The 27202-nt window shown below is 38.5% G+C and overlaps 1 protein-coding gene across 1 annotated transcript in view; it reads right to left on the bottom strand.

The window, feature by feature from the left end:
- The window catches only part of ltk (leukocyte receptor tyrosine kinase), a 66069-nt gene that overhangs the window by 30885 nt on the left and 7982 nt on the right, over positions 1-27202 (bottom strand). Inside the window, 9 exon segments of the mRNA XM_042500984.1 lie at positions 115-209; positions 1002-1162; positions 1285-1385; positions 1975-2124; positions 3958-4095; positions 5089-5228; positions 7015-7243; positions 7545-7694; positions 10956-11021. Of these exon segments, the coding sequence (XP_042356918.1) occupies positions 115-209; positions 1002-1162; positions 1285-1385; positions 1975-2124; positions 3958-4095; positions 5089-5228; positions 7015-7243; positions 7545-7694; positions 10956-11021 (1230 nt within the window).

Genomic DNA, 27202 nt, shown 5'->3' with positions numbered 1-27202 from the left:
TATTGTGACCAGTAAGGTTTTACATAAATTATTCCCACAAATATGCTGAATTTAAATGGAGGCATTTCTGTTACATCTCTAGCACTTTAGGATGGCATGTCAGTGACAGCTTACCTGTGCCGAAACAGGCTGCTCCAATTGCAATGTCATCCAGAGCGACGTCAGCATTGGAGCCTTGACCCCACACAGCTGTCACTTTCACGTGGAACCTGGAGCAAAGTTTATTAACAGAACAACAGTTTTTGTGCTTATGTGAAAAGCAGCAAGAATTTAATCACAATACATGCACAACAACATTATAATCTTAATGATTTCATTAAGGGCACAAAAGGATCATAGCACACTACATAGAAACAGACTATATACACAAATATACAATAGATAGAATAAATATGATTAAAAAAAGAAAAAAAAAAACAAAAAAGAGGAAATACACAACAGTACATTACTTAATTCAAGAACTGCACCCACAAACAAACTGGAGTGCCAGTGGCACCACAGTCTGGGTGAAAACCTGACTGAGCTCATCTCAGGGTTGGTCAAGGTCTGAATATTACAACTTTCTGAAAGAGAGAGCCTGCAAATATATCGATACATACGATTTTGAATTATGGCAGAGCAGGTAGGCACACCAGCATTTACAAACATTTTGCTGGCACTACACCATTGTGGAAATTTAAGAAGCAGCCTTATGCCATCATCACAGGCCACATTAAGTAAAGAAAAAGTCATTTTTTTCAAAATGGTTACAAAGTCATAGGTTGAAAGCATAATTTTCCTTTCATTGATCTAAAGTGCTCACTTTGTTTTGATAGGGAAGGTAAAGGAAAACTTAAGAATCTAAAAAAAGCTTGTTTGTGAATGATGGAGAGAAAAAGAAGTAGTAAAAGGGTGCAGTTAAATGAGGAAATCTTTACATACATGCCTCGATTCTTCTGCTTAAGCACGTCAGAGTTACATAATCATCTGCTCCTCTACCCTTTTCATTTCATTTTACGCACCCATGATGAAGGCCAGTCAGCTGCAGGGCAACATCTTCCCAATCGTCTGTCCACTGATCACTTCTCTCCCAGACCAGTGGGGCGGTGGTGGTCCCATTCTCCTCAATAGCCACCAGCAATGAACCATTAAAGACCCCATACAAGTAGAGAGAGAAACGCATCTGCACAGAAAAACAGACACAAGCTTAAATCTTCTGTTGCAAAAGAGCAGCCTTACAAGGAGAAGGGAAGAAAGATGTAAAAACACAGTGATTATACTGTTTCATCTGTGTAAATAACTGACCTGGCAGGCAGTAGACGACACTGGGGGAGGGAAAGAGGAGCTCTGAATGGATGCCTCTCGAAGAGAATTACTCTCTCTTACCTGCAGAAACAGGAAGTGCCCTGGGGGCGCACAATAAACATGAAAAAGGAGGAAGCCATCCGGCTCACTGAAGCAAACGTATCACAATAATGGACATCAGAGATATGGTAATAGTTTAAAAAGTGTGATTTATCCTTTAGAGCCATGCGTTTTGTACATGTTTCATTGTGAGAGCCAACAGCCACTAAATTTAAAACTCAGAAGATTGAAAGCAGTTGTAACATCAAACTAAATATGAAGCTATTTTCACCTCTCCTAAGACGTATGTGTTCTGCAGCTGGAGTTAAATGATCCATATGAAAATAACGTGGACATGAGGTGTAACTTCATATGGTAGTAATCTAACAATGCATTCCTTTTGATTATCTGGGTCTAGACAGAACAAGACGGGCAAAGCCAGAGATATGTTTTGAAAGTAAGCAATGTGAAATATGTAGTGATATCCCAATTTTGAGTTTCTGAGTTTAAACTTTAACCATGTCTCCACACCAGTCCAGTCCACTCCAGTAATTCATCAGAACAAGACAAGATTCATTTCAAAGTAAAATCAGGACAACAGGGTATTACTATGCCTGATCCACACATGCTGTACACACACACTCTGCCAACCTGGTGTACTCTGCAGAGCGACACCCTGCATGTCTTCTTTCTCCAGAAGCTCATCTCCAGCAACCCTTCTCCAGGCTGAGTGCTGGTTGGACACGGACCAACCACATGCATCCTGTTCAAACGAGCAGTGAGAGCCAAATGGAAGAGTACCTGGGAAGGGGGAAGATTGTAATCATATTTCAATAAAAGACATCACAGCTGCTTAAAAGTCCATCTTTTCCCCTTTGATTTCTCTTCTTTCAAAACAAGACATGATGTATTTCAAGAGTGCCATGTTTTCAAGTGCAGGTCAAAGTGTCATGGTCTCTCCCAGACTAGAAAATATGCTTGTAATAATTTCAATCCGCACAGACTTCAGTCTATATTCAGCGTCTCTGTCAGTTAAAGCAGCAATCTGTCAGCAGCAGCTCCTGCAGAGCTGAGAGGACATCAGCTAGTCAAACTGCCTTCACCAGGCTGACTGACAGCAGATATTTACTGAACCAAAACACTTGAAGTCAGCGCTACCGGAAGAAATCAACATTGTTTGTATTTACTGATTCACTGATTTTATGTTCCCATCTGCTGCTGACAGACTGGGAGCTGATAAATCAGATTATATACAGCTAATAAACTAAATTAGACACATAAATGGTGGGATGTTTGTGTAATTCAAACAGCTGTCTGTGCAGGTTATGCTTCACTAAATGTAACAGAGGTAACGTAAAAAAAAATACAGGAGATCTCTGGTCTCTCAAACGCTGTTCTTAATGCAAAGACACTAAAGACTGATAATTTTCTTCCTTGCTCACTCTCAAAAAGAAATCTAATAAGAACAATCCCCAAAATGATCTACTCCCTTTAATCACACAATGTATAAGACAGAGGCTGGGAGTCACATTACACAGAACTGGGCACATATTTGTCAAATCAATGTCACAACAGATGTGATATTAAAATACATTCTTGAATATCTTATCTATCAGGCCCTGACTGAAACAAACTTGTTATATTAAGTGAGATTATGTTTTTAGCTATTGAGCCCTTTATAAGAAACTGCTCGTTACTGGTTGTGTTATTCTTTGCTAGTGCACAGTAAATATCCTTTGTTCTATCAACATCGGGTTTTGTTGTTGATGTGCCAACTGGCTAACTAACATCTTTTATCAGTCCTGTCAGGCTTTCAGTTTCCCTTTTTGAATGATGAGTACAAACCACCGTCACCTGCCGGAATGGAGAGTTATTGTTATTTCCTCTCACTCAGGCGCATAATGTACATGCTAGTTTGAAGTTCGCTGTCTTCTTTGTCGTGTGTTCAAGTGCAACTTTTCAGCTGTAACACAGGCAACATGAGGCAATGCAATAGACGGCACTTTGTCGCCACTAGTTCTTTGATGTCGGTTTAGTGTGTTTGGGCCTTTAAAAAAGCAAACCATATCAAATCCTTAACAATACAATAAAAGAATTTGTAGCTTCTAAAAATTTTGAGACAAATTATGCAAGATTAGAGAACGCACTCAGGCTTCACACTTTAAATATCCATATAAAAGTTACTCCCTGCACTTTAAATATGTTGTGTAGAGGCCCTTGGCTAGGAATAATCTGGTCCCTCCAGTCAAAAGATTAGCAAATTATCATGGATTTGAACTTTAATACAGCTAATGCAAATAGATTACAGCCTGTCAGTAACCATATAATCTGTTTTAGGACTCCTGTACTCAATGCTGGCCTTACTCAATTTTCCACCCACAATCACACAAACTGAAGCACTCACACAGGCACATTTTTGGCTTTCTATGTTGTTTTTACACTCCCACTCTCAGAACCAGTCCAATGGTGTAAATCAAATCAAATTAAAAATGACTTATCATACAAAGGGGAACCTCTAAAGCAGAATGCATACGTGCATTTTCAAGTGCTACTGAATTTAGGGCCATAATTTCCCTTAAAACAGCAATCTATTTCACATGCTGTGATATTATTATAAACAAAAGGAAACCTCACCACAGATGAAGCCTTCGTCCTCTCCTAAAGCACAGTCGGTGTGGAAGTTGCACACTTGGCTCTGGTCGATGCAGCCTCCTGAATTTATACAGTAGAAAGAGTCTCCACAATCCGCATCCAGCACAATGTCCTCGTGTTCTGCAATCCAGAAACCATACAACAATTATACAACAGTACATATTCTCTACTGCATGGAGAAACGATCCTAACATACTGCAAAAAATGTTTTATACAGTTAAGAGTATTTTAATTCTGAAATTTGGATGCTTCTTTAAAAAGAATACTTGTACATTTTGATAAATATGCTTATTTGGGGTTCTTTTTGTGTATCCTCAAATGAGATGGATGGAGAGCGTAGATCAACAGCACTTTTATATCTGTCCGTTAAATGTGACCTACAGCCAGCAGCCAGTTAATTTAGTTAAGCAGGAAGACTCAAGGGAAAACAGCCGGCCTGGCTCTGTACAAAGGAAAAAAAAAATCTCTGACTAACAGCACCTCTCACACCCACTAATAAATAAGTTGTAACTTACTTCTTTATTGATAAAAAAACCAAAATGCATAAATGACGATTTGCTCTTTTACAGTGGGGGGTGCTAGATGATTTCTCTGCTGGATACAGGAACTTCCTGGAGTCTACTATCGTTGCCTGGCAACAGCTCCCAGCCAAGAAAACACACACCATACCTTACTCTCTGCCAGAAGTTGAGAAAGCACATTTCTATACCTGCCAAATTAATTTGCAGGGTCTGGAGAATGGAATATTGTAATTTGTCACAGAAATATATATTTTTTTCAAGGCAAACATAAAAAAGAAATACAAGTAGCAATATACATAACCATCTAGAAACAACTATACAAATATGGTCACCTCAGGTCACTTCTGGCTCCAAAAATCCAAGATGGAGAAGGCCAATATGCCAAATTCAAGGCTTTAAAACAGCAGTCTACAAACTAATTGGTGACATTACAGCGGCTACATCCATTATTTTAAACAGTTTATGGTTTAACCAAACTGTGCTGCTTCTTCCTTCAATTTGCTTTGTTCTCATTAGAAAAAACAACTGCTCAGGTGTTAGGTAAGGACAAATTAACAGTAAATCACAGCTCTGTAAGTAATGACAAACTCACCTGGTTCAGTGTCTTTGAGCGCTAGATTGTCCAGAGCCACAGTGACTCCATCTTCCCCCAGACAGGAAGTGTAGAGGAGGATCAACTGAAAGTCCTCGTGCACACTACCAATCACAGTCTCCAGAACTTCCCACTCAGCCCTGCATCAACCAATCACAGAGAAATGTCATTTAATGTCAGTTGTAGGGATTCACATCATCCTCGTAGTTTTATTGGTTTGTTTGGAAACAACCAATATAAAAAAAACATTTTCCATGTTTTTTATTGATCTAATACAAGAGAATTGGACCTGTGCTTGTAGCTGTTTGGCCAACTAAGAAAAGCCATGGTGACTTAGGGATGTTTCCTTCCCATTCATCCAAACTTATTACAAAAACACTCTCGGGCCAAATATTGCAGAATTGAATGAAATCATCATGACCACAGTCAATAACAGTTTTGGTCCCACAGTAACCGGCTGCTGTTTTCAAGACGAAGACTTTTTTACTCCTTGAAAACTATTTAAAATCTACTTGAACAGAAGTTTCTGTCAAAACAAACCCTGTGGCAGCTCAGCTGTGTGGCATTACACTGTAAACGACCATTTTGTTTGAACAATTCTCATTTTTCACTATGAAGGCCAAACAAGCATGCTGAATATATTTCCTTCCTCTTAAAACATTTGCACTGTTTTAAAACCTTTTTTAAAACCTGCACTGTATAACAGTTGCGACCTTCATCCTTCACTCGTATTTGCACAATGGTTCCTTTTCATGTCCATGTGCAGCCAGCTGCAATGTCTATCAAAACCAAGCGACAATCTCCAAGGCTGAAAAAGGAACGAATCACTAATGCATGTTTTGATTGGCTGTTACTGACAGCACAGGAGCACTCTGCTTGTTCAAAAGAATTATTGTGACAAAATTTCTGTTATTTGCATGACATTTTTATCTTCACAAAAAAAGGGAAAAAAACACAGCAGCTTTGCTCTTACAACAATGTGACTACATCAACCATCATATAAAACAATTCCACATTTTTTAAAAACTCAAATTGCTTCCAAATACCACAATGTGATAGCACCTTTACAGAGCTTTACTTCATAAATTACATTTCCACCTCTCAAAGTGCACACAATCTAGCAGCCGTTTCCTCGGCCATTAAGCCTCTGTTTTGGATGAAAAATACTCAGTTAGGGCAGTTGTATACTCCCTAAAATGGGCAGTATGGGTGAGACATCACAACACACAGCACCAATAAGACGCGTCACACAGGATGGGGGCTGTGCTTTAAAGAGAGTGTGCATCTCTGTTGGTTAGCAAGCCATGAATGGTGGGCTGACTAAATGAAGCCAATGCTTGTGTGTGCCTCATAATGGAATTGCTCAGTCCATTACTGCAGGAACACTAACAAAGCCAATGTACAAACGTATTGCATATGCCCATCCATCCCTCTTCTGTCCTGACCAATTATAAATAAATTCATTTCCAGAGTCTGCATCTGGACACATGAATGCTTTTAGCTGCTCTAAGGATGGCTGTACTTCAGCACTAGATCAATAGGAAATACCTGTCCCCTTTTCCCAAACAATACACAGGGGACCACTGTCCCCACACAGTCACAGTTCTAGAGTTTGTCCCATATGACAGCTGAGGAACATTTTCTTTATTTAACTTTAGATACACAGAAGTAAACAGTATTAGTTTCTGTGCCCTTGCTCCATCTGAAGGCCTGTGTCACATTTCATTGCAGAAAATCTAAGCTCCCTTTTATTTATTTCATGGGCTGGACTTCAACTTGACAAGCACTTCAATCAGTAAAGGTGCAGGGTTGTGCTTTTTGACACTAATTAACTGGACATGTTGCGATGCACAATAAATAAATAGCTATTCTGCACAAATGTAATCGCAGAGGCATGGAGTGCCTGTTGTGAGTGTACTTGCTGACCTGCGGTCGTCACGTCTCCTGTAATTGAGAGCCATAGAGCGGACAGCTGAATCTGAACGGACAGGTTTAATCAGGACCATGAGGTTCCCCACCACTGAACTGGGGTCATACAGAGCCACCTGCAAGACGCAGTGCGCATAGGTTGCTGGCAAGACTGGGCTGGTTAAGTGGTACTCGCATCTCCCAGAGGCCTCAGCTGCAGACGAGGGGCTCAGGAGAAGAAAGTGCCCTGAGGTAATAAAACAGAGTAGAAATTTCATGCATGACAGATTTATGGAAACCACAGAATACTGTCAATACTGTAAATCATTTGAAGAATGCTTTACCATGACAACTCAGACGAGGCATTAGGATATATTGCGCACAAAATCAAAATAAACATCAAGGCACTGATTGGATACAGCTTTGAGTAACTCCAAAGATCTTTTACTGGGTTTGCTGGACTGTAAACACATTTCATAGAAGGAAAGAGCATGAGCCATATCCTGACCTCTTATTTAAGTTTCTCCTTCGTGTTTCTGCACTCTTACCATTAGAGCCTCTCCACATGCTGTCGGTCGTAGGCGTCATCCCCACCTGAGTGATTTCTGGTTGGTGCGGTGACACGACTGACCAGTCACTTTGGTCGCTGTGATTTGATAAAGTCCAGAGGCATGGTGACTCAAAATCACATCTGGCGTCTGAAAGACGGAAAGATGAGTTTATCTCATGACTTGGGAAAAGATGGAGGAGGTTTACTAAATGCTAGAAAATAAACAGAAGAAATCACAGTGATTAATGAAATGACAAAGTGGTATTTCATCATTAGCATGGTGTTGCAACATGGTACTGCTCTACCTCTCTGTCTGTGTGTTTCTCATGTTTTTGCAGGTTGAAAGTGACTCTGTTGACCCTCGTTGCTGCTGTTTTCATGCGATTGTGTGTTTTGTTGTTGGACAGCATACCCAAACAAATAAAAAAACAATTTTAAGAGCCTTGACGATGAACCACACTGGTCAAAACATGTCGGCTCTGTAATGAGTTATCAACAATAATAAATGCTTTTTAATATTTCCATCCGTGTTGACAGATGTTTGAGTGCCTGAATTGCTTTCCTGTGTATCCTGTTGTTCCCCATCTCCATAAGGACATAAGGTTATGATCTACGTTTGATTGTCTTTTTACAATGCTTATAAAATTGTGTGACGGAGATTCAAATCATCACTCAGAAATTCCTTCAAGTCATGCAGTCATCTTTTGTTTTTGATTTACTTTTAGTCAGTGTACTTTTGTTGAGCGCTACTGCTTTCATGCTGCCCTTAGGTACAGGCTGCTGCAGACACAGAGGCAAATTCCCGTAATTGAAAAGGTTTTGCCCAGTCAGGCTACGAGATAACTTTAAACAGATAAAACAGATCATTTCTGACTCCTACTTACAAGTTGGGAATTAACAGATCACAGCAACTTGATGTGATAAGGTCTCTGGCTTTTGTTTGATATCCAGACTCTGCAAAAATGTGTTCAGCTTGTTTACTATATTACTTGAATGTCACTGTCACAGTGAACGTCCCACTGAACCCCATTCAAACTCTCAAACTATATATACAAAAAAAGAACAAATATTTGTAGTGAACAGCCAAATTCGATTCAACTGACAAAATTCAGTCGGGTACAGCCCTAAATTCCACATAATATTTTGACCAAATATATCTGCTGTAAGATGTTATCTTCTACAAAAATGATAATTTAACAAAATAAATCTTGAATTTTCAAAACACACTAATCAACAAAAAATGCAGCAAACTAACAGCATCTGTGATTTCCCCTAAAATGAGCCAGCACTGACTTCTATTAATGCTAGAGAGAAGATAAGCAAATAAGATGTTTTTCAGTTTGTGTACAAGGAATAATGATATTTAATGATCTCAACATACAAAAAATGTTTTTCTGAGAATTTTTAAATCTTCAAAAGTAAATACATGACGCCATTAGCCAGGACCACAAAACCCTCTAAATGTCCCATTTTAATAACAAAAAATGTTTACATCTGACATTTTCTGGCTTTAGAACTGCCTCATTTATGTAACTGAAGCTCTCCATTAAGTAATCACTATAGTTCATTACAACCCCCCCAGCAAAGTTGTTTAAAAAAACATTATGTGACAATGTTAAATAATAGTATCCTGGAGTCACACCTGGATCATGACCCCCACATGGACTAATTTACTTTCTTGGCTCGTGGCCCATATTTCCTCTAAATTTAATTGAATTCACAAATCTGCTTACATCGAAACAGACAGAACCTTTGTACATTTCTCAGTGATTGTGTGTCTGTCTGTTTTGGGGAGCTGATTAACGGGACGGAGGAGAATGAGGCGTTCAAGACATCATGTGATGGTTGGAGAGGAAACTGCCTCTACAGCTAATATTGCAAACAATCACAAGAATCCCTCTGGGGGAAAAAGAATGAAATTTGAGGCGCATTAATAAATTCTTTTTTAATTGAAAGCCACTTTCATTTCTTTCTTTAATAAAACAACCTAAAAATAAGTTTCGTTTGATCATAATTGATCTAAAAAATATGTTGTCCTGGTGTCAGCATGGTGCTTTTGCGCTGCTTTTCTCTTTTGATTTCACCATCTAACAGGACAGTACTGTTAACCCTTGCGTCAACTGAACTTCATAACGAGTACTTTTCTGTTCCTCAAGTTATTCCTGGTGGATAACTGCCATTTACAATACCGTCAATCCTAAGCTAGAAAAAGATTTTGGGTTTCCAGGTGCTGTATGTGAAGGAAATCAAATAATCATGACAAGTGATGATAACAGTGACAAGGATGATCACAGGAACACTTGTTTTCTTAGATGTGTCTGTAATACAGTTATGTTAGCTGCTTATTAAATTCAATAATCTTTTTACAGTGACTAATAAAACTATTGGCATGGGCAGTATTACAGTACAGTATTACAGTACACTAGGGTATTTAGAAATATTGATAGTGTGATTTTAAATTCTGTCAAAATTACAGACCGTCATCTTTCTATTAAATTCATAATGAAGAGGCTACATTGAGGATGTTTGGCATGCAGTGTGCATATCATGCCCTGGAGGTAACACCCAGGACATACTGTAGGTAAAAGTTTTGTATTTCCACAATTAAAAGCACATACTTCACTCATTTCTGAAGCTACTGCATCGTCAACAACACAGCCCTGCAGATGTTTTAGTGTAAAATGGCTTGTGTCAGCAACTGAAGGGACGCAGTTCTTATGGTGGAATATTATGGTGGATTTGGTGGACAATAATTGATGAGAATGAAAGGCAGAAAATGAAATAAGTGCATGCATTAGTAAATTAACACTAAATATGGCTGTCTTTTAAAGCCTTTTTAATGAATGAAGCTTTAATATGCTGTAAGTTAAGTTTAATTTATGCTATGAATTTGGTTTAGTTTGGTTTTAGATGTGTTTACATTTTATAAGAAATTCAAGCCTCCATAAAATGTGCCAACAACAGCAATGCAGTCCGGTGCACCCGTGGAAAGGTTCTTGATGTGACCGAAACACACCAAATCAAAATCAAAGAAGAAGCAGAGATGACGGCCAACTGCCTCACTTATCAGCCAATCAGATTGATTTCTCTCATCAATGGGTTACCTCAATTCAACACCAACTTCTGCTGACTAGTGTGGACTAGTGCCAACAGTGCGGCGCATACTGCAAAAAGTAGGGCCAGAGGTGCTTACCAACAACCCAACATTGGCTAATGGCTTATGGGTGTCAGGGGCCATAACATTAATCATTCAGTATTTATTCCAGCATTTTTTCACTGTGCGCTACTGTATCATTGTTCACAATTTCCAGAAAAAAGCCTGACTTTATTGTACATTGTTGTTCATGGTCAGATAGATAGCTAGATACGTAGATAGATAGATTTTTTTTCTTTGTACATGTGTACATACCTGGCCAAAAAAACTGGTCCTCTGAATCCAGAAATCTGTCCAAGAGAGCATGGCAGGTGCTGATAACTAAGGAGAGACAGACAAAGTGGTTACATTACATTACTACATTACATACAGTACTTCAAGCTACTATACAGTGCATTTTCCATGTTACTATCATTTGGAAAATTGTTGAGGAAACAAAAAGGTGCCTGAGTGGAGCTCCAGCCAGAGCAACTCAGTTCACATGCATATAAGAGGAATACATGGCTGTAAAACATGAGCATGCTGAGATGGGCTGCAAGTACAGGAGATTTTTAAGGTCAAAATAAAAACAAATCAAACAAAGAAATAAGGCAAAACACAATACATATTATTTGTTTTTTTATGTAGGCATTTACTATGGTATACTACGTCAACAGAGTGAAGTGATGTTCTGCCAACTCTTCACCTACTAGTGCATTAAAGGGGAGGAAATTTTGAACTGTCTATTCAAACCAACACGTTATTCCCAATATGCCCTGAATTCATGGAAGCTAATGCATTAGACTTAACTTTCAACAAAAAGAATGATTTAAAAACACAATTATTTCTGTTGTGCAAGACACTCAACATGATTAAATCCCCTTCAACATGCTTGCCTGACAGTACTTCAGGTACATTTGTGTGACCAACCTGCATTAGCTGAAGATGAGTCAGTGTGGAAGCAATTTATCAGCACTGGAATTTGATGCCATTTCTCATAAGAGCCTTTTTATTTACCTTACTTTGTGGCTTATTACACACAAATAACCTGGTCTGATATTATGTGGGATTTCTGATCATTTGAACTCCCACAGATCAAGATTTGCTCTTATAGTTTAGAAAAATGAGCAGTCGTTTTGTTGTGATAATGACATAAGTATTTAAAGAAAATAAAAGGCCAAAATTAAGATAATTTCCAGATAGAAGGATTAAAAAAGTATTGCTAGTTAGATAAAACTATTACTATGAATCTGATTTAAAGCTTAATTAAGGCCGATGGATGCGTAAACCACAGAGCTGATCCAGAAATAAGGCCACTACAGACTGACCAAACACTCAGAACAAATGACCCACAGACGCAGTCTTGTGTTGAAGGATGACTGAGGGGGAGGGCACTCTTCACGTGACATGACATTGAAATAACTAACTAGCATGACCAGTGGACACTGAGGGGGATGATCATGTCCGAGTGGGTCAACACAACTTAACTCATGTACTGGCCTCTGAACAATGACACTCTGTTCTCTGGAGCCTTTAAGGCAAGGTCACACATGCCAGGCAGGACAAATTGAGATATTTAGAAGACAGTTTATAAAAAGCTGTTGGTGATAATAATGACTAAGGGTTAGGGGGTCATGTATTTGAATGGCAGACTGGCTATTCATTTGTAATTATGGAATAAAAGCTACTATGGATAGATTTCTGAATGGGGAAACTGGAAAATTTTAATACTCTTTTTAAAGAGGGGAATTCAGACAAATAACCAACATTAACATGGAAAACAGTTGCTTTGGGAATCCCTCCAGAACTCAAACGTCAGTTCAACGTCTTGCTCCTTCCCATTTCACCACGTCAAGTTCAGATTTAAAAAATGAAGTAAAAAAATAAAATGAACACAATGGCACTCTCTTTTATGAAAAAAGATGCAATGAAGTGCCTCATCTTCAGAGAGCAGAGCTGCTGTTTGTGGCTTTGAACAGAGTGTGACTTTGAACGGTGTGTCTTCTTCAGAAAGCAGAGGCAGAGCAGGGGCTGGCTTCTGGAGCCCAGGCCCCAAATGTTTTCTCAAACGCCCCGAAACTTTTAGATTTCTGAAACACCTTTAACTTTGTCAGTCAGATATGATATATACCTGTGTTGTTTATCGTACCATCCTAGTCCTAAAGAAATCTAATATAGTTGAGTAAGTGTTATTCTCTTAACCTATAGTACTGAAGACCACATTTACTTTGCATCATTGACTTGCAATTAGAGCTCAGATTATTATGGCACTGATTCAAACTATGTAGATTTGCCAGGAAAATATAGCATAACACAAAAATAGGTTGCAAGATTAGTAATTCTGGGGCACCCAGTAGCTCACCTGGTAGAGCGGATGCCCCATGTACAAAGGCTATGCCCTTGCAGTAAATTCCTACCTTACCCATTTTGCCTCTTTTTAGGTGGTGAGGTGAAAATTTGTCATCCTCAACTTGTGACGTGGGAGAACATTTAAATACAAAATAGAAAATAGGCTCTACAGGACGTTGTTGTTTTTTTCATTTGTAACAATCATGTTTTTTGCAGATGATGAAGAAAATTGTGGGCATTCTGTGATTCTAAATGGCTTTAAAAATAATGCATATATCTAAATGGGGAAAAAAAAATCTCTCCGGGGGACCTACCCAAACCCCTCCTAGGTTTGGACCTTTTGGGTTTGAATGTTTCCAAGGCACAGGCTGTCTTAGTTTGAAACTGTGTACTTTCTTTGGACAAAGGCTGTATCGACATCAGTACAGCTTCCTAAGATCAAAGCAGCTGCGGCTTAAGTTAATTTCAAGGTTGGGGCTTTGTGGTTAAGTTGCAGATCCTGTACAGCTCAGGAAAGTCATCCCATCTAATGTTCTCTGACAGAAAAGGCCACTTATTGACCTGACCACCAGTAATATGTACCCTCTCTTCTAGCTTCCAGGTTTTCTCCTGGGGTATACAGGCAACGGAATATGGGCAGTAGTGTTTCTAACACTGGCCCAGCACATGAGGTCCCGCTGCACAGACTTCACATTGTGATGACTTAAACGCATTATTCTTTGGCTTAACCATCGCAGCCTCAAGTTACATCACTTGAGAGCAGGATCTGAAATTAACACCGGCCAAGTGCAAATGTAGGTAGATTTTCCATTTGAAATAAATCTTGGAAGGCCTCCGTCGTACTGGCAGGTTAGTGTCTCTGCCAAAATAATCATGTCCTAAACTATGCTGAGTCTCTGTCGTGTGTTGGTGTCATTTCGGGCTGCACAGCTCTGCTGCTTGCTGCCCCTTAGCTGTCTCGCTGTCAAATATACACACACACCTACGTCATGTGTGTGACCATGGTAACATGACCATCTCAAGCGCTATAAGCTCTGCTGCACTGTTTACTGGTTATGAGATCTTAACGCGGCGGTCCCATAGTTTGAACCAAGACAGCAAACTCTTCAGTGCCTCTCACATCGTCAGCGGCAGCACATTAGATCCACTTCTTCTGCCCTTACCTTTCAAACTAAAAGCCCTAGACATAAACAGTGCATCACTGCTCACAACAGGGAATTTGTTCACATGCTGAGGCAATGGTGTTCAATATATTTAATATTTTTGCATCAGATTTTGCTCTTGCCTCTTCTCTAAGTTTGCCTTTAACATAATACATTATTATCTGGATGAAATGTACTGAAGCAAGAGGATTTTTGTCATCTACCAGCCACCTTGGCCAGTAAGTCAAAAAGTAAATTTCAGATACTGCTTAAGAGTATCTATCAAAGCGAGCAGCTCCCTCTGGAGATACAAAAGACTTTGAACACTTTTAACATATGCAGTGGCACTCTGTAAAAACTGTTACAACCCACCACTGGTATCATTTGTACACAGCAAAGAATGCTGCATGCCTTTTGCACCTGGCCAAAGTATCGAGACATGTTTTCAAAGACATAAAACATTTCCAACAAATTAAAAAGCGCAACATGGCAACTTTAAAGGCCAAGAATCCATCTGCATGTAGTTTACGCTGAGTCATCAGCCGCAGAGTGAGAACCTTCCTCCGAACTCTCTGTCTGCTTAACAAAGTCCTGATCCCTACAAATCCCTCATCCCTTATTCCCTTCAGGGTGACATATGACAGCTCAATTGACTTCAGAGAGAGCCATGATCTCATCATCGAGTATGAAGACAGGTGGAGGCTTACTGAAGAAGAGGAGTCATTGACAAGGGAACAGATACAGACGGCACTCAAGCACAAACAGAGCTTGTGCGTTATAAACATGTACCTACACATGCATGTACACAGAGACACAAAAGCGTTTGCAGAGGCACTTCATAATTAAGGCTTCAACTTACATAATAAAAGCACTCCATTGAGCGTGCTTGAGCCTTTGCAAGTGTGCACTCATGAGCACATTCAAGTGTGTGTCAGAGCACTCTAACATTTATGAACAAAACATGCTGAAATTAAAAACTCTCACCAACAAACATTAGCTCTCCACTGAGAGGAATCAGCTTCTTTTCTTTTTTTTTTTCAAGATATTTTTTGGACATTTTTGCCTTTACTTGATAGGACAGCACAAGTGTGAAAGGGGGATAGAGAGGGGAATTGAACCCGCGGCCGCTGCGGCTATTTACATGGGGCGCCCGCTCTATCCACTGAGTCACCAGGCACCCCTGAGGAGTAAACTTTTGTGCCCACTCCTTGGAAGAGTATTCAGCCAGATCAAAGTGCCAACTCAGACATAAAAGGTGTGTCTTTATGTTGTGTCTGTCACTAAACCAAATCCTAAGCAGAAAATTTTAAAGCTTTATAAATGAGATGTCTGAAAACAGGCTGGGGAAGCTTCCCACTGAACAACAACTGGTTACAAAGGATTAGGGCAGTGTTTTCTTGGGAGACAGATGGTGCAACAGTGACACTGAGGTGACGTAAAGCTGACTATAAAATTACAGCATTAGCCTGCACTTGCTTTCACTGTTGCCATTTAGTGGAGCTACTGAGGTCAGAGTAGTACATACATGGGTGGATGATGCACTTTTATTTGCAGTGAATCATTCACAAATTGTTTTTAGTGGCACCCACTGTGAAAAGAGAAAGAGACAGAGAAAGCGCCAGGCTGTCAGACGGATAAATGGCTACACAGAGTTCATCAAAACTAGCCATGCATGCACACAACCGGAGCACATGCGTCAGCTGAACAGGGCACTGAAAAAAAACATGACAATATAAACACAGTCATTGTTTTATGTAATTGATCCTCCCTGGTTGAATATGTACAGTAGCTTTGACAATGTTCACAGTATATCAAATTAGCTATGACTCACACTGCAGTTATTTGTCTGGTGCTTTGACAGGAAATCACAGCGTCCACAAGAGGATGTCACAAAGGAGTCTGAGAACGGGTAGTGCTTGTTAAATCAGTAAGAGTTAGAGTCAACATGAACTTGTCCTAGCAAGTACAGGAGCAGCAGGGTGACGTCATTTAAAAAAAAAAAAAAAAAAAGGTTATGAATGTCTTTTTTTAAATACTGTTTTACTTTTTTAAATAGTATTAAATACTGTTTTAAGATGTTTTATGGCAGCTCTCTGGCTATGGTTTGGTTAGAAGTAGGCACAAATGCAGGGTCAGTGTAGGAGTGTAGAGTAGGGTTGCAAAGGCATGAGATTTTCAAAGCACAATAAATGGACCTGCACTTGTAAAGCACACTGGTGGCAAAGGCTAAAAGGTGCCACCTGCTACTTAGTAACCATTCTCACCATAGACTATCACGATTCTTACACGCTCACACAGCACATGTGAACAGCCATCAGCAGCAGCCATTTGGGGTTCAGTATCATAAAGAATACTTTGACATGCGGCCTTGAAGAGCTAATCATCTGTTTAGTGGACAACCTGCTCTACCTCCTGAGCCACAGACACCCCTTTAAAACTGTCTCAGAAAATAGTATACACTATACAGTTTACACAATTACTATTATTATTATCAGTTACAATGGCCTTAAAGGAACAAAAATGGTCTAAAAAATAAATGTTTCTTTTTTTGGTTGAAAAAACACTTTTTTTATAATTGAAACTTAATATCATATTTTTATTAGAAGTATATGTAAAATGTCTGACAGGCAGTGGAGGAGGAAAGGAAATGTTGCTTTTTTTGTTATTGTCATAGCGGTATTCAGTTTCGTAGTACAATGCTTTAACCCTAGAGGACTGAATGATTAGGATGCATTAACTCTTAACAAAAACAGTCTAATGCTTAAAATATGTTGGATTGTTTAGCCACTGGTAAAAAAAAAAAAAACACTTAAAACCTGCAAGGATCCCTGCATAATAAAGTCATAGCACATTGCCAAAACATAAGCCAAAGACACTAAGTAACGTTAGCGCTGCTATACTGTCTCAAAACGTGCAGGGACTTTACTAAAATACTCACCTATTATGTCATAGCGTTAATGGCTATAGAGCTCTGACCTGACAGTAAGTTAAATAAATCACATCTGTAATAAATAATGGTAATTTAGTAGTAGTTTCTCTTATGCAAGTTTAAATACTGCTTTTTCTCAACATTTACATTCTGGGGGAAAGGACTGTTTTCCCCCTCATCGACTCTGCCCTCAACACGTCCCCCGACAGTGACCAGACAACGACTATGTTTTTAACAACCTCACCTGACTTCCTCCTTTGCTCCAAACAGTATATGAATCTTATCATCTAACACTTGAAAAGAAGGTAATAAGCCCACTTTCCAAAATGACAAACTAACTCTTTAAGATTCAACCCTGTATTGTGCACATCTGTTTGTGCTTTTACAGTGTGCTGCATAAGTGCACATGGTTCTTAAAGCTTAAAATCAAAGAATATAATCCCCCAATCCCCAGATCTCTCATGGCCACAAAGAAAGCAGAGCCTGGATAATTAGGCTGAACACATGACCCTGCCAGACACCAACTGAAGAGCTTCACTTTATCTTTCACTGGAAAAACAATTCAAAATTTATGTCTGTTTCCATGCCCCTTTAACAGGAATGTAAGCTTGTGTCTACGTTTAAAAACCAGGCTTACGTGGGTTGTTTTTCAAAATAGCTGGGTTGTGACAAAGCACATTGAAGGAAAAAAGGCTAAAAGGAGACACAACTTCAGCTCTCTGTCAAGCATTTTTTCCCCAAATTCCAAGAAGCGGTCACTGTCGTCACCTATAATAACAGGCTGGGACACAGGTCACACAGAGTTTGAGGTTCGTTTTCATTATTGCAACGGCAATAATTTTGTCAGTGAATTCATAAATCATATTGAGTATGAAAGCAGTGAAAATTACACTATACTAATTGCCCACAAAGTGCTGTCTTCTAATTGGCTGTTTTATCTTACTGTTATATGAGGGTGAATGACTTTAAAACAGTTCAGTTATTTTTTCATAATCAAATTTCTTTGTTTCTCTGGCACAAAAGGGGGGAATATATATATAACTACTTTAATTAAATAAAAACAACAACAAAAAATCAGATTAGTATTGGCCAAATTGTTACTGTAAACATCATTATTTATAACAGCCCAAAAATTTCACAAGCGCATCCTTACATTAAACAAAAACGTTCCTGTCATTACTTGAGCTCTTAGAGTTTAACACTATTTGAAAGCAAAGGGCATGATAAATCAACGCTTTACACTCTCATATATTCCCTTTGTGTACAATCTCTACCACTTAAAATATCAGAGAATGTGAATGTCAGTACTGCAACATCTGGGTCACAATCTTATGTGACTAACAACAAAAATAAGTCCCCAAACCACAATCATTCAAAAAATGCTTTGTTACAAATCACATTAACCAATTACTACTGGGAATGAAAAGATTTCCAGGAACAATCTTTTTCACCAATTATTGCTTCTATGCTCGACTGGATGTTTCTGCCCCCCTTTGACCTCAGAACATACGTCTTCATGATGAAATAATAATATAGTCTAAATGAAATTTCCTCTGTGGGATCAATATGGTTGAAAATTAATTAACTGAATTCCCGTACATGCAAAGTGCAAGTTATTTGTTTTAAGTGAATTCGGTCTTATTGTACTACTGGATGTTATAAAAAAGAACAAGAAAACAAAACAAGCCTGACGTAAATTAGAGTTGTTTTTTTTCATTTGTGAATTTATTTCTGGATTGCATCTGTCACAAACTGTACCAATTTGAAAATAAGTAATTATTTTTGAGAGATTTTCAAGCAAAGCATTTGAAAATTTGCTCACTCAAGTCAAGTCAGTTTTGTATATATAGCCTTAATCCAACCCTGTCTCCTCGAAATAATGTTTAGATATGACTAATTAGTTTTATCAATTACACTGTAGAGACAAACGTAATTGCTGTCTGGATTAAGTTCACAGGCAGTGTTTTTTTTTGTTTTGTTTTAATCAAGTGTTGCCCATGAAGATTGTTTGGTTGATGATGTACATGCACATGCGTGATTTTTTGGTGTCCACCTTCTTTCCTTTACCAATCTTGGGGATATAGAAGACAAGAAATTTACTGATGTTTAAGAACATTTATATCCCCTTTATGTGTAACATGTGCATCTCCTCTTATGTCTTAAAAACAAAACAGTATTGTAAATTATAGTCATGATGCCTTGGTGTCCTAAAATTGGGTCGCAGCTGAGAAACTGTAACTTAGATCCTGAAATTCAGATGAGGCAAAGCTCCCCCAGAGTCAGAAATTATTCATATGAGGAGCTTTAACTGTAAAAACATTCCAGCCATCATTTCAGTTCACTGTTTATTTTTTCAAGTGCCATGTGTAACCATTTAAAGTTCAAACTTTTAAACTCATTGTTGCATTTCATATTTCATCTCTTAACTACCATTCACAAACCGCACACACACACTTTTTTGCTCTTGTCTGTGCTCAGAGGCCCGTCCAACAGAAGCAAATGCTGATATAACTTCTAAAAACATCATCTGTTAAGCTCCAGACACACACATAAATATTTGGAAACCAATTGCACATACCAGCATGATTCGGAACTTACTACTGAACATGCAGGCAACTTGGGAACAATTGCTGACAGATTTCATTAGTACTGGAAATTGAAAATAATACTTAGCCTCTTACGCTCGTGGTAACAGTGTTTAATAATCTGACTTTAATTGAACCTTCAGTCCACCTGTGTGCTTCTACTAAAAAATTACCGCAGCACACAGTATAAGATGACTGACTTATTATGGAGCTAAGCAAAACCTACAAATTATAAGATTAAAAAGTACAGGTCAGAATTAGATTACCGTCTTTAAATAGAGAAGAAATAATTTAGTGTAACTTCCAGGAAGCCTCCAATCTGGGAAGGACCATTAGCCTGCAAGGTGAGCCCAAACCACCATGTCCTTAACAAACAAATAAAATGGTAAAAACTATTCTGAATCACCGGAGGTAGACAGCCATTGGCAGGCTGTTTCTCCCTTCCCTTTTGTTGTTGTGTTTTGTTGTTAAAAATCTCCTTTGCTATAGGAAACAAAACAACAGTCTACATGCTGACAGCGCCAAGTTTTGATGAGGGTTTGGACCATGGGTTAGGGCATGCCTGCTTTGTGGTTTCGGTAAATTGTTGAAAAGATCTACAGCAAAAAACAACTTGTGAATGCAGCTCAGAAAAGCTCAGACTCTCCCAGGACTCTCATGCCAGACGTTAATTCATTTGTTGTTAGCCAGACATGACTTGATTTGCCACACTGGTTTACTATGGAAGCAACATGCACCAGTAACACTGACTTCTTTAATCTAACAATCAGTTCCTCTTTACGAAAGCCTCTGTGGTATGGTTTAATAATGTTCTGCAAGAGCCACATACAGCCAGCAAATTGTCTGTGGTTTTAACAGGACTGCTGAGCTTCTTCAGAGCTAAAGTACAGTCAGGTTTAACCTCTAGGGTGTGGATTATCAAATTATGTTTGTCTTGCTGTCAGTAAGAATTAAATTACACAGTTGACATACATCTGTAACTGTTGTTTTTTTGGCATTGCTCTTTACGGAGCCACTTTAATGACAGTATTTGCCTCCCTACTTGAAAATGTTCAAACACAACAGGTAACCCGCAACACTATTTTGCAAGGTCACTGTGTCTGCATCCTGGGTTTAGTACCACCAAAGATAATTGTGGATGGTTTAAAGACATAGGAACAAGACAAAACATTTTTCCCCTTTAGCAGAATGATAATGTGTGCTTCCAGACCTTTCTCTAGCGGTGACAAACTAATCTTGACCTCAAAGTTACTAGTAACAACAGCTGTCAGTTAAATTTAAAAAAAAAAAAGTTCAAGATTTCCATCTGAAATGTAGCAGAGTAGAGGTAAAAAGCAACAGAAAACAAGCCAGGTACAGGCACCTAAAAAAAACAGTTCTTGAATAAATATCTTTAGCCCTGAGGCGTTTTAACCAAGAGACACATGCTATTGTTTTCTTTCTGAGCTACTCAGAAGTTATCAGAGAAAATGTGAACGCACAAAAAAGTCAGAGCACCTCTATCTGTCCTCACAAAGAAAAAGTTTGTAGGGATCAAGAGGCCCAAGACATTGTTTTCAAAGTGCTGTCAGTTTTTATGCTGTAAGTAAATAACAGCATTATATGATAAAACAGACAACAAAACAGTTTCATTGGGAAACAACAAAGCTTTCTCATTTCTGAGTTGTTTTCCTTCTGCTCATTTCACACAGGGCTGCTCTTGCACAGCTCCTACATTTACATCCCACAGACAGCCAGCTAGTTAAGAAAACTGCAAAACTTTATATGAAAGTCTGTAAAGATTCAAGTGAAGACATGCGACAACTTAAAAACTTAAAGCACTTCAGAGCCCCACTTTTGAACTTACAACAAATGAGGTAGAAAAAAAATCTGTTCACAGGATCTATTTTAGCTCCAACATACAGAAGATGGATATGAAGTATACTGGTGATAAATGAAACAGCTGAAGAAACACAGTAGAAACGCAAGTTATGCTGTTCAAGGAAAATAAAATACATCTTCTTACCGGACATTTCCAAACACCGTTTGTTCTCAAAACACGGCCTTGTTCTTAGACAATTACTTTCACATTTTCTTTTTCAGAATGCCATATTTTCCTAGACTTAAATTTCCAGACTTCTTGGTAGATTTTTCGGGCCAAAGTACAAATAGCCCGCAAACTGCAATAACTTGCAAAACCTGCTGCCTTTTTTATTCACTTTCTCCATGGAAACTATGAAGAACGCAGCCATGAAAGTTATCTTACACAGTAAAAATGGTCTGCTTACTTTTCTGATAACAACACCACTGCATAACTCATAAATACAATATTGAGACAAACTTAAAGTAATTATCTCAAACATTCATTTAAATAAATGTCTGTTGAATCACTATCTGTCCACAAAGTAATGAGAACAAAGGTGATTGAGCCTATGGCCCACTGATGAAAGTATTACATTATTTATATATGTGGAGCTTTATGAACCGGGTGTCAAGGGCGACATTTGTGGAAAAAATGCTGTATTGCTATCAAACTATTTAAATAGTATAACATGAGTTGGCTTTTGTTATTAATTAGTCACAGGAAATGCAATGTTTTTGTCGTTGAAATTCAATGGCATTGCCGTATTTTCTTTTAAATTTATTCTGTTGTTGATTTCTGGATTTGATACAGTTTTATAGCACTTAGGGCGGAGATTTTTGCAGACTGTGACATACAAGCGCAGAGGCAGATCTGTGTAGGAGTGTGCATTCAGTCGCACACCACACTTCTTGCGTTGCTTTCGGAGACATCAAGCTCGCACTCTTTCACACAGTGGTAAACATGCTGGCTGTTCTGTCTGCCTACTTCAAACACCACGATAAAAACTGACTGTATGATCAGTTTATTTTAAGAAATTACATTTTTCCTAGAAAACACAGTAGGGGAAATATTCTGAAAACACAAATATTTTTCCATACTCTCTTTCCATACTCTCTTCTATACTTATCCAGTACTGGAAATTGCATAATTTTCCATACCATGTGAATAGATTTTCAGATGGGAATCATTGAAGACAGGTTTTCAGAGAGCTGCTTTCTTAATGTGACATGCAAGAATGAAAATTTGCCAGTTGGAAAAAAAAATTATCTAAAATTTCACATTTATTTAATTCTACAACTTCAGGTGTGGGACTCATTTTTAGATACTTGAAGTGAATGAGCAGCATGGAAAGATCCTTTTCTCTGTTTCACAAACGGATACTACACCAGTCTTGTCATTAACACTGGCACACTCTGTCAATTAGGTGATAGTAAGCTGAGCCAAGAGCAATCTAGTAGATCTTTTGTACTTCTGCAAAACGATTCTGAGGAGCTCTTTTTTTTTTTTTTTATACCCCCTTCAGCTCTTACTGAAGACGAAGCTCCACTACATTAGGCTTTTGATAAGAACTTGACTTCGACTGTGCGCATCCACCTCATAAACATGCACATCTTTGCAGAGACCCTTGAACATCTATCTGCATCCTGGGACACTTCTGATGACCCATTCATGTGCAGTGAATCAGGCTTTTGGTATTTCCACAAGAATTAGGTCCAATAACTCAATTTATGATTTAATTGGTTGCAGCTTGGCCTCAGTTAGCTAGTTTATCATATTGGTATGCAGTTTCTTCTCAGAAGGTCCTTTATCAACAAAGATAACCACACTTTTAGACACACCATGTCTGTTTTTTCTGACAAACAGTTATGAATATAATGATAAAATGCAGCATACGCATAAGCCAATAAGCGTTTTAAGTCAAGGTGACTTAGGACAAGGTAGCTGAAATGGAAACACAACATGTGATTCTGATGAGAGCTGCACAGACTAAAAGCTTGATGGTGATGGTGAAAAGCTTTCACAACATTAATGTGATGTGTTTTTACAATGCATTTTTCATGTTTGTGTGGTACATTCTTGTCATAGAATAGTGTGTTTGTAAAGGTTAAACTCTGGCGGGTCAGAGCTTACTGCTGCAACCTTAACTGCTAAGACTTGAGCAACAAGAAACTGCAATCAAAAATTAAATATCCGCAATCAAAAAAAAAAATTTAAAACTCAAACTTAAATCAAGACTGTTTGTTGTCATAACATAATCCCATGTTTATAATAAAGCAAAACAGCAGTCTGTTGCAAGCTGTGGCTTTATTCGGTTATCCTGAGTAACCTGAAACAACAACCAACCTGTTCTAGGTTGGACACGGCAAATCTGTCCAGATATAGTAAATCACCTTCTTGGAACAGCCACAGGGTGACTGTTCTCATTTAAAAAATGGTGGTTTGTTAAAGCACTTAAAAAGTTTTCTGACAAGAACCTCTTCCAGTTGTCTAAATAATGACTGTTGTTTGGCTGGAGAATTGGTAGAAGATGCATTACCTCATGATAGCTCCAAAAACAGAAGAGAAAGGAAAAAAGACCTTAGAGGGAGAGTTTCGAAATCTTTATAAATATGTGTTTGCTGTCTTGCTGACAGTTACATGAGAAGATTAATAGCACTCTTATCTCAGTATGCTAAATATGAGGCTCTTTCCAATGAATAATTTGGCCTGGCACAAAGACTGGAAACAAGGGGAAACATGCTCAAAAATACATGGACACATCTGCCACAGCATGCCCGCAGCAGAGTGTGTCATTCATAATCAACTGAAGCTACCACACTGACCACGGCTCTTCTCTTTTTTAACTCAGTCTATTTTTTTTTCTATGCACAGCCCCACAACTCCCTAACAAACAAAAAGTACACAGAACTGTGTAGAAAATTAGTACAATATGCTTATAAATGATTAAAATGAATACCTCCAGAGGCAATATCATGCAGCAGAGTAAACTTGTGAGTATTTTTATGTTTCACAGTAAAATAAATCTATCCAGTTGATGCATACTGTTGTTAAAATGATGATGTTAATTAATTCAGTACCGATTAATATACCCGAACTGAATTCAGTGCAGCTGGCAGCAACCACATGCTACAGAGACAGAGTCTGTGCAGCAGGTAAAAACCCCACTCTGCCCAGCCTTCTTGAAACATCACGCCCATGCACCATGAGTTTTGGCTGGTATCGTCGTTCAAGTTAGCAGAGCACTAAACCAGAAGTTAGACGCTCGGCCACCAAGTCTCTAGCGCGTCTGGTTTACGGGCCCAACGATGCTGCAGATCTGGGTTAACTGAAATACAGAAAAAAATCTTTTTTAGCCTCAAACACCACTGAGCAAATTCCATTAGAATAAACTCCTACACTGTAACCAGTTTTCTCCTTATACATCCATGAAATACGCCCCGATTCCCTTGCTCTATAGCGGTGGAAAATCAGAAAAGTATATACAAACACTATTTGAAATGTTATTTGTCATTCTTCTTGAGCCCAAGGTGTCAAAAAATGCCAATGCCTATCATTTTGGAGAGAAAAGAGAACCAAATTGTTTTGTCGCTTGTTATCCAAGACTACAAATTCTCCAGGTACTGGCTGTATCTGACTCAGAATTGTGGGAGCAGACCAAGAATTGCCTTATAAAGGTATACCAATGTAAGAGCCTACGGGCCACCGGGGTAGGTCATCCTACCTGAGAGCACAACTCACAATGGAGAGACACATCGTTTTGTACAATAAACAACAACACCGCTGCGGGGGGTAAAAAATGTGTTTTTTCTTTTTTTTTTTTTTTTTTTACAATACTAGATATCAAACAAAAACCAGAGACTGTATTGTATTAGGTTGCTGTGAGTTCTAAAATGTAACACTTCTAGGCAGAAGGTCTCTCCTCTCTCCTCCAATGTGCTCACTGCCAGCGTGTCCACAGCTCCCTGTACCAAAGAGCAGTATGAAAGTTTGAAGCACTCACTCTGCAGCGAAATCTGAGGACCAAAATGTCCCAAGAAGTACACAGAAATCTCAGTCAACTGACGTGTCTCCGACTGATGATTTGAATTTCGGTCTTTCAAGGGGCAGCCCTACGAGATACTACGTAAGTGTAGCCTCAACTTGACAGTTTCTGATTCAGAATTTCATGAAAAGCAAATTCACTTGAACAGCATTTACGCAACACAAAAAGTCTGTATGCGAATAAAAATAACGTATTACTATAAATTAGTTCTACACTCTGTGAATCACTTTATTAATTCGACCAGCGTCTGTGCTGTGGGCGCCCTGACTTCTGTCTGGTTAACATCCTGAGGAGGCGGGCACTGAGGGGACTGAAGCAACCCTTCTCATCTCTAACCACAAAGCCCAACTCCCACTGAGTCTGAATGTGCTGGTGTGCTGACCTTCCTTCGCAGAGATCAAACAGCAGCGCACACACTTCACTCATAATCTGTTTCTTTCAGTTCAGCATCAAGGCATAAATTAAGCCAAAACATCACAGTGACAAATCAGAGCCAGCACTGTCTCCTGTATGACTCACTCACTGTGTTCTGGCAGATTGAATTACTATCTGCTGACCAGTAATTTAAGACTAAGCAGTGTTTCCAGCAATATGGAGGAAATTTAAAAGACAAGGTCAAATGTATTAAAAATGCTTCCTGGTTACAAGATGTTGGAGCAAAACATCACCAAATAAGCGCTCAAATAGTCATTCTGTTTCTGATTTCCTTAATAAACACAAAGACTAATAGAAGTCTGGGTTTGTCACTAACCACAGACTTAAAGATATATCATGATACATTATCATTCTTGTTAGGTCTTTTCTTCAGCCACACGTGTGCATGCCACTGAGTGATAGTTGAAACCTCATCACTGAATTGACCAGAATGCAGCAGAACATGAAAGTCTTGTGATAAATTAACATGTGACCCTGAGTCCATGAAATCGGATGCTCTGTTGCTCTTTTTTGTCCTTTTGCTTTCTCTGACAGCGATCTGTTTTTATTCAACAAAGTTATTCCTCACCGCATGGAACTATGCAGCCCATATTATAAATAACATTCCTGTCCTCAGCTGTTTCTGTAACTGTAGCTCATTTTTAGGGCAACAACTAAGCTCTTGATAACATCAATTTATCTTTTGCTTGCTTTCAGGATTAATCAATTGATTGTTTGGTCTACAAAATGTCGGAAAATTGTGGAAAATGATGATCACTGTTTCCCAAAGCCCAAGATGACGTCCTCAAATGTGTTTTTGTCCACAGCCCAAAGATATTCAGTCAACTGTCATCGAGGAGTAAAGAAACCAAAAAATATTAACATTTAGGTATATGGAAATTCCAAATGGAAAACTATCAAATTAGTTGCTAATTAATTTTCATAGTTGACAAATAATCAATAAAATGTTGCAGCACTACTCATCAGTATCACTTGCCATCTGCTCTTTTCTTAAAAACACGATTCACAAATAGGGGCATAAGAAAATAATGATGCAACTAAGTATTTCGTTTTGCGATATTGTATCATTGCTGAAACACATTAGCAAAAATTAAATGTTTATACATTTTAATTTTGTTAATGTGTTTACTTTCCTAAGTACTTTTGTTTTAACTGTTAAAGGCAAATGTTAATTCCTTTACTCAGACTGCACAAAAAG

Source organism: Plectropomus leopardus, chromosome 14 (genome assembly GCF_008729295.1).
Source record: "Plectropomus leopardus isolate mb chromosome 14, YSFRI_Pleo_2.0, whole genome shotgun sequence".
NCBI classification, from domain to species: Eukaryota; Metazoa; Chordata; class Actinopteri; order Perciformes; family Serranidae; genus Plectropomus; species Plectropomus leopardus.
Note: the sequence above shows the minus strand (reverse complement) of the source record. Positions and strands in the feature narration are given on the sequence as shown.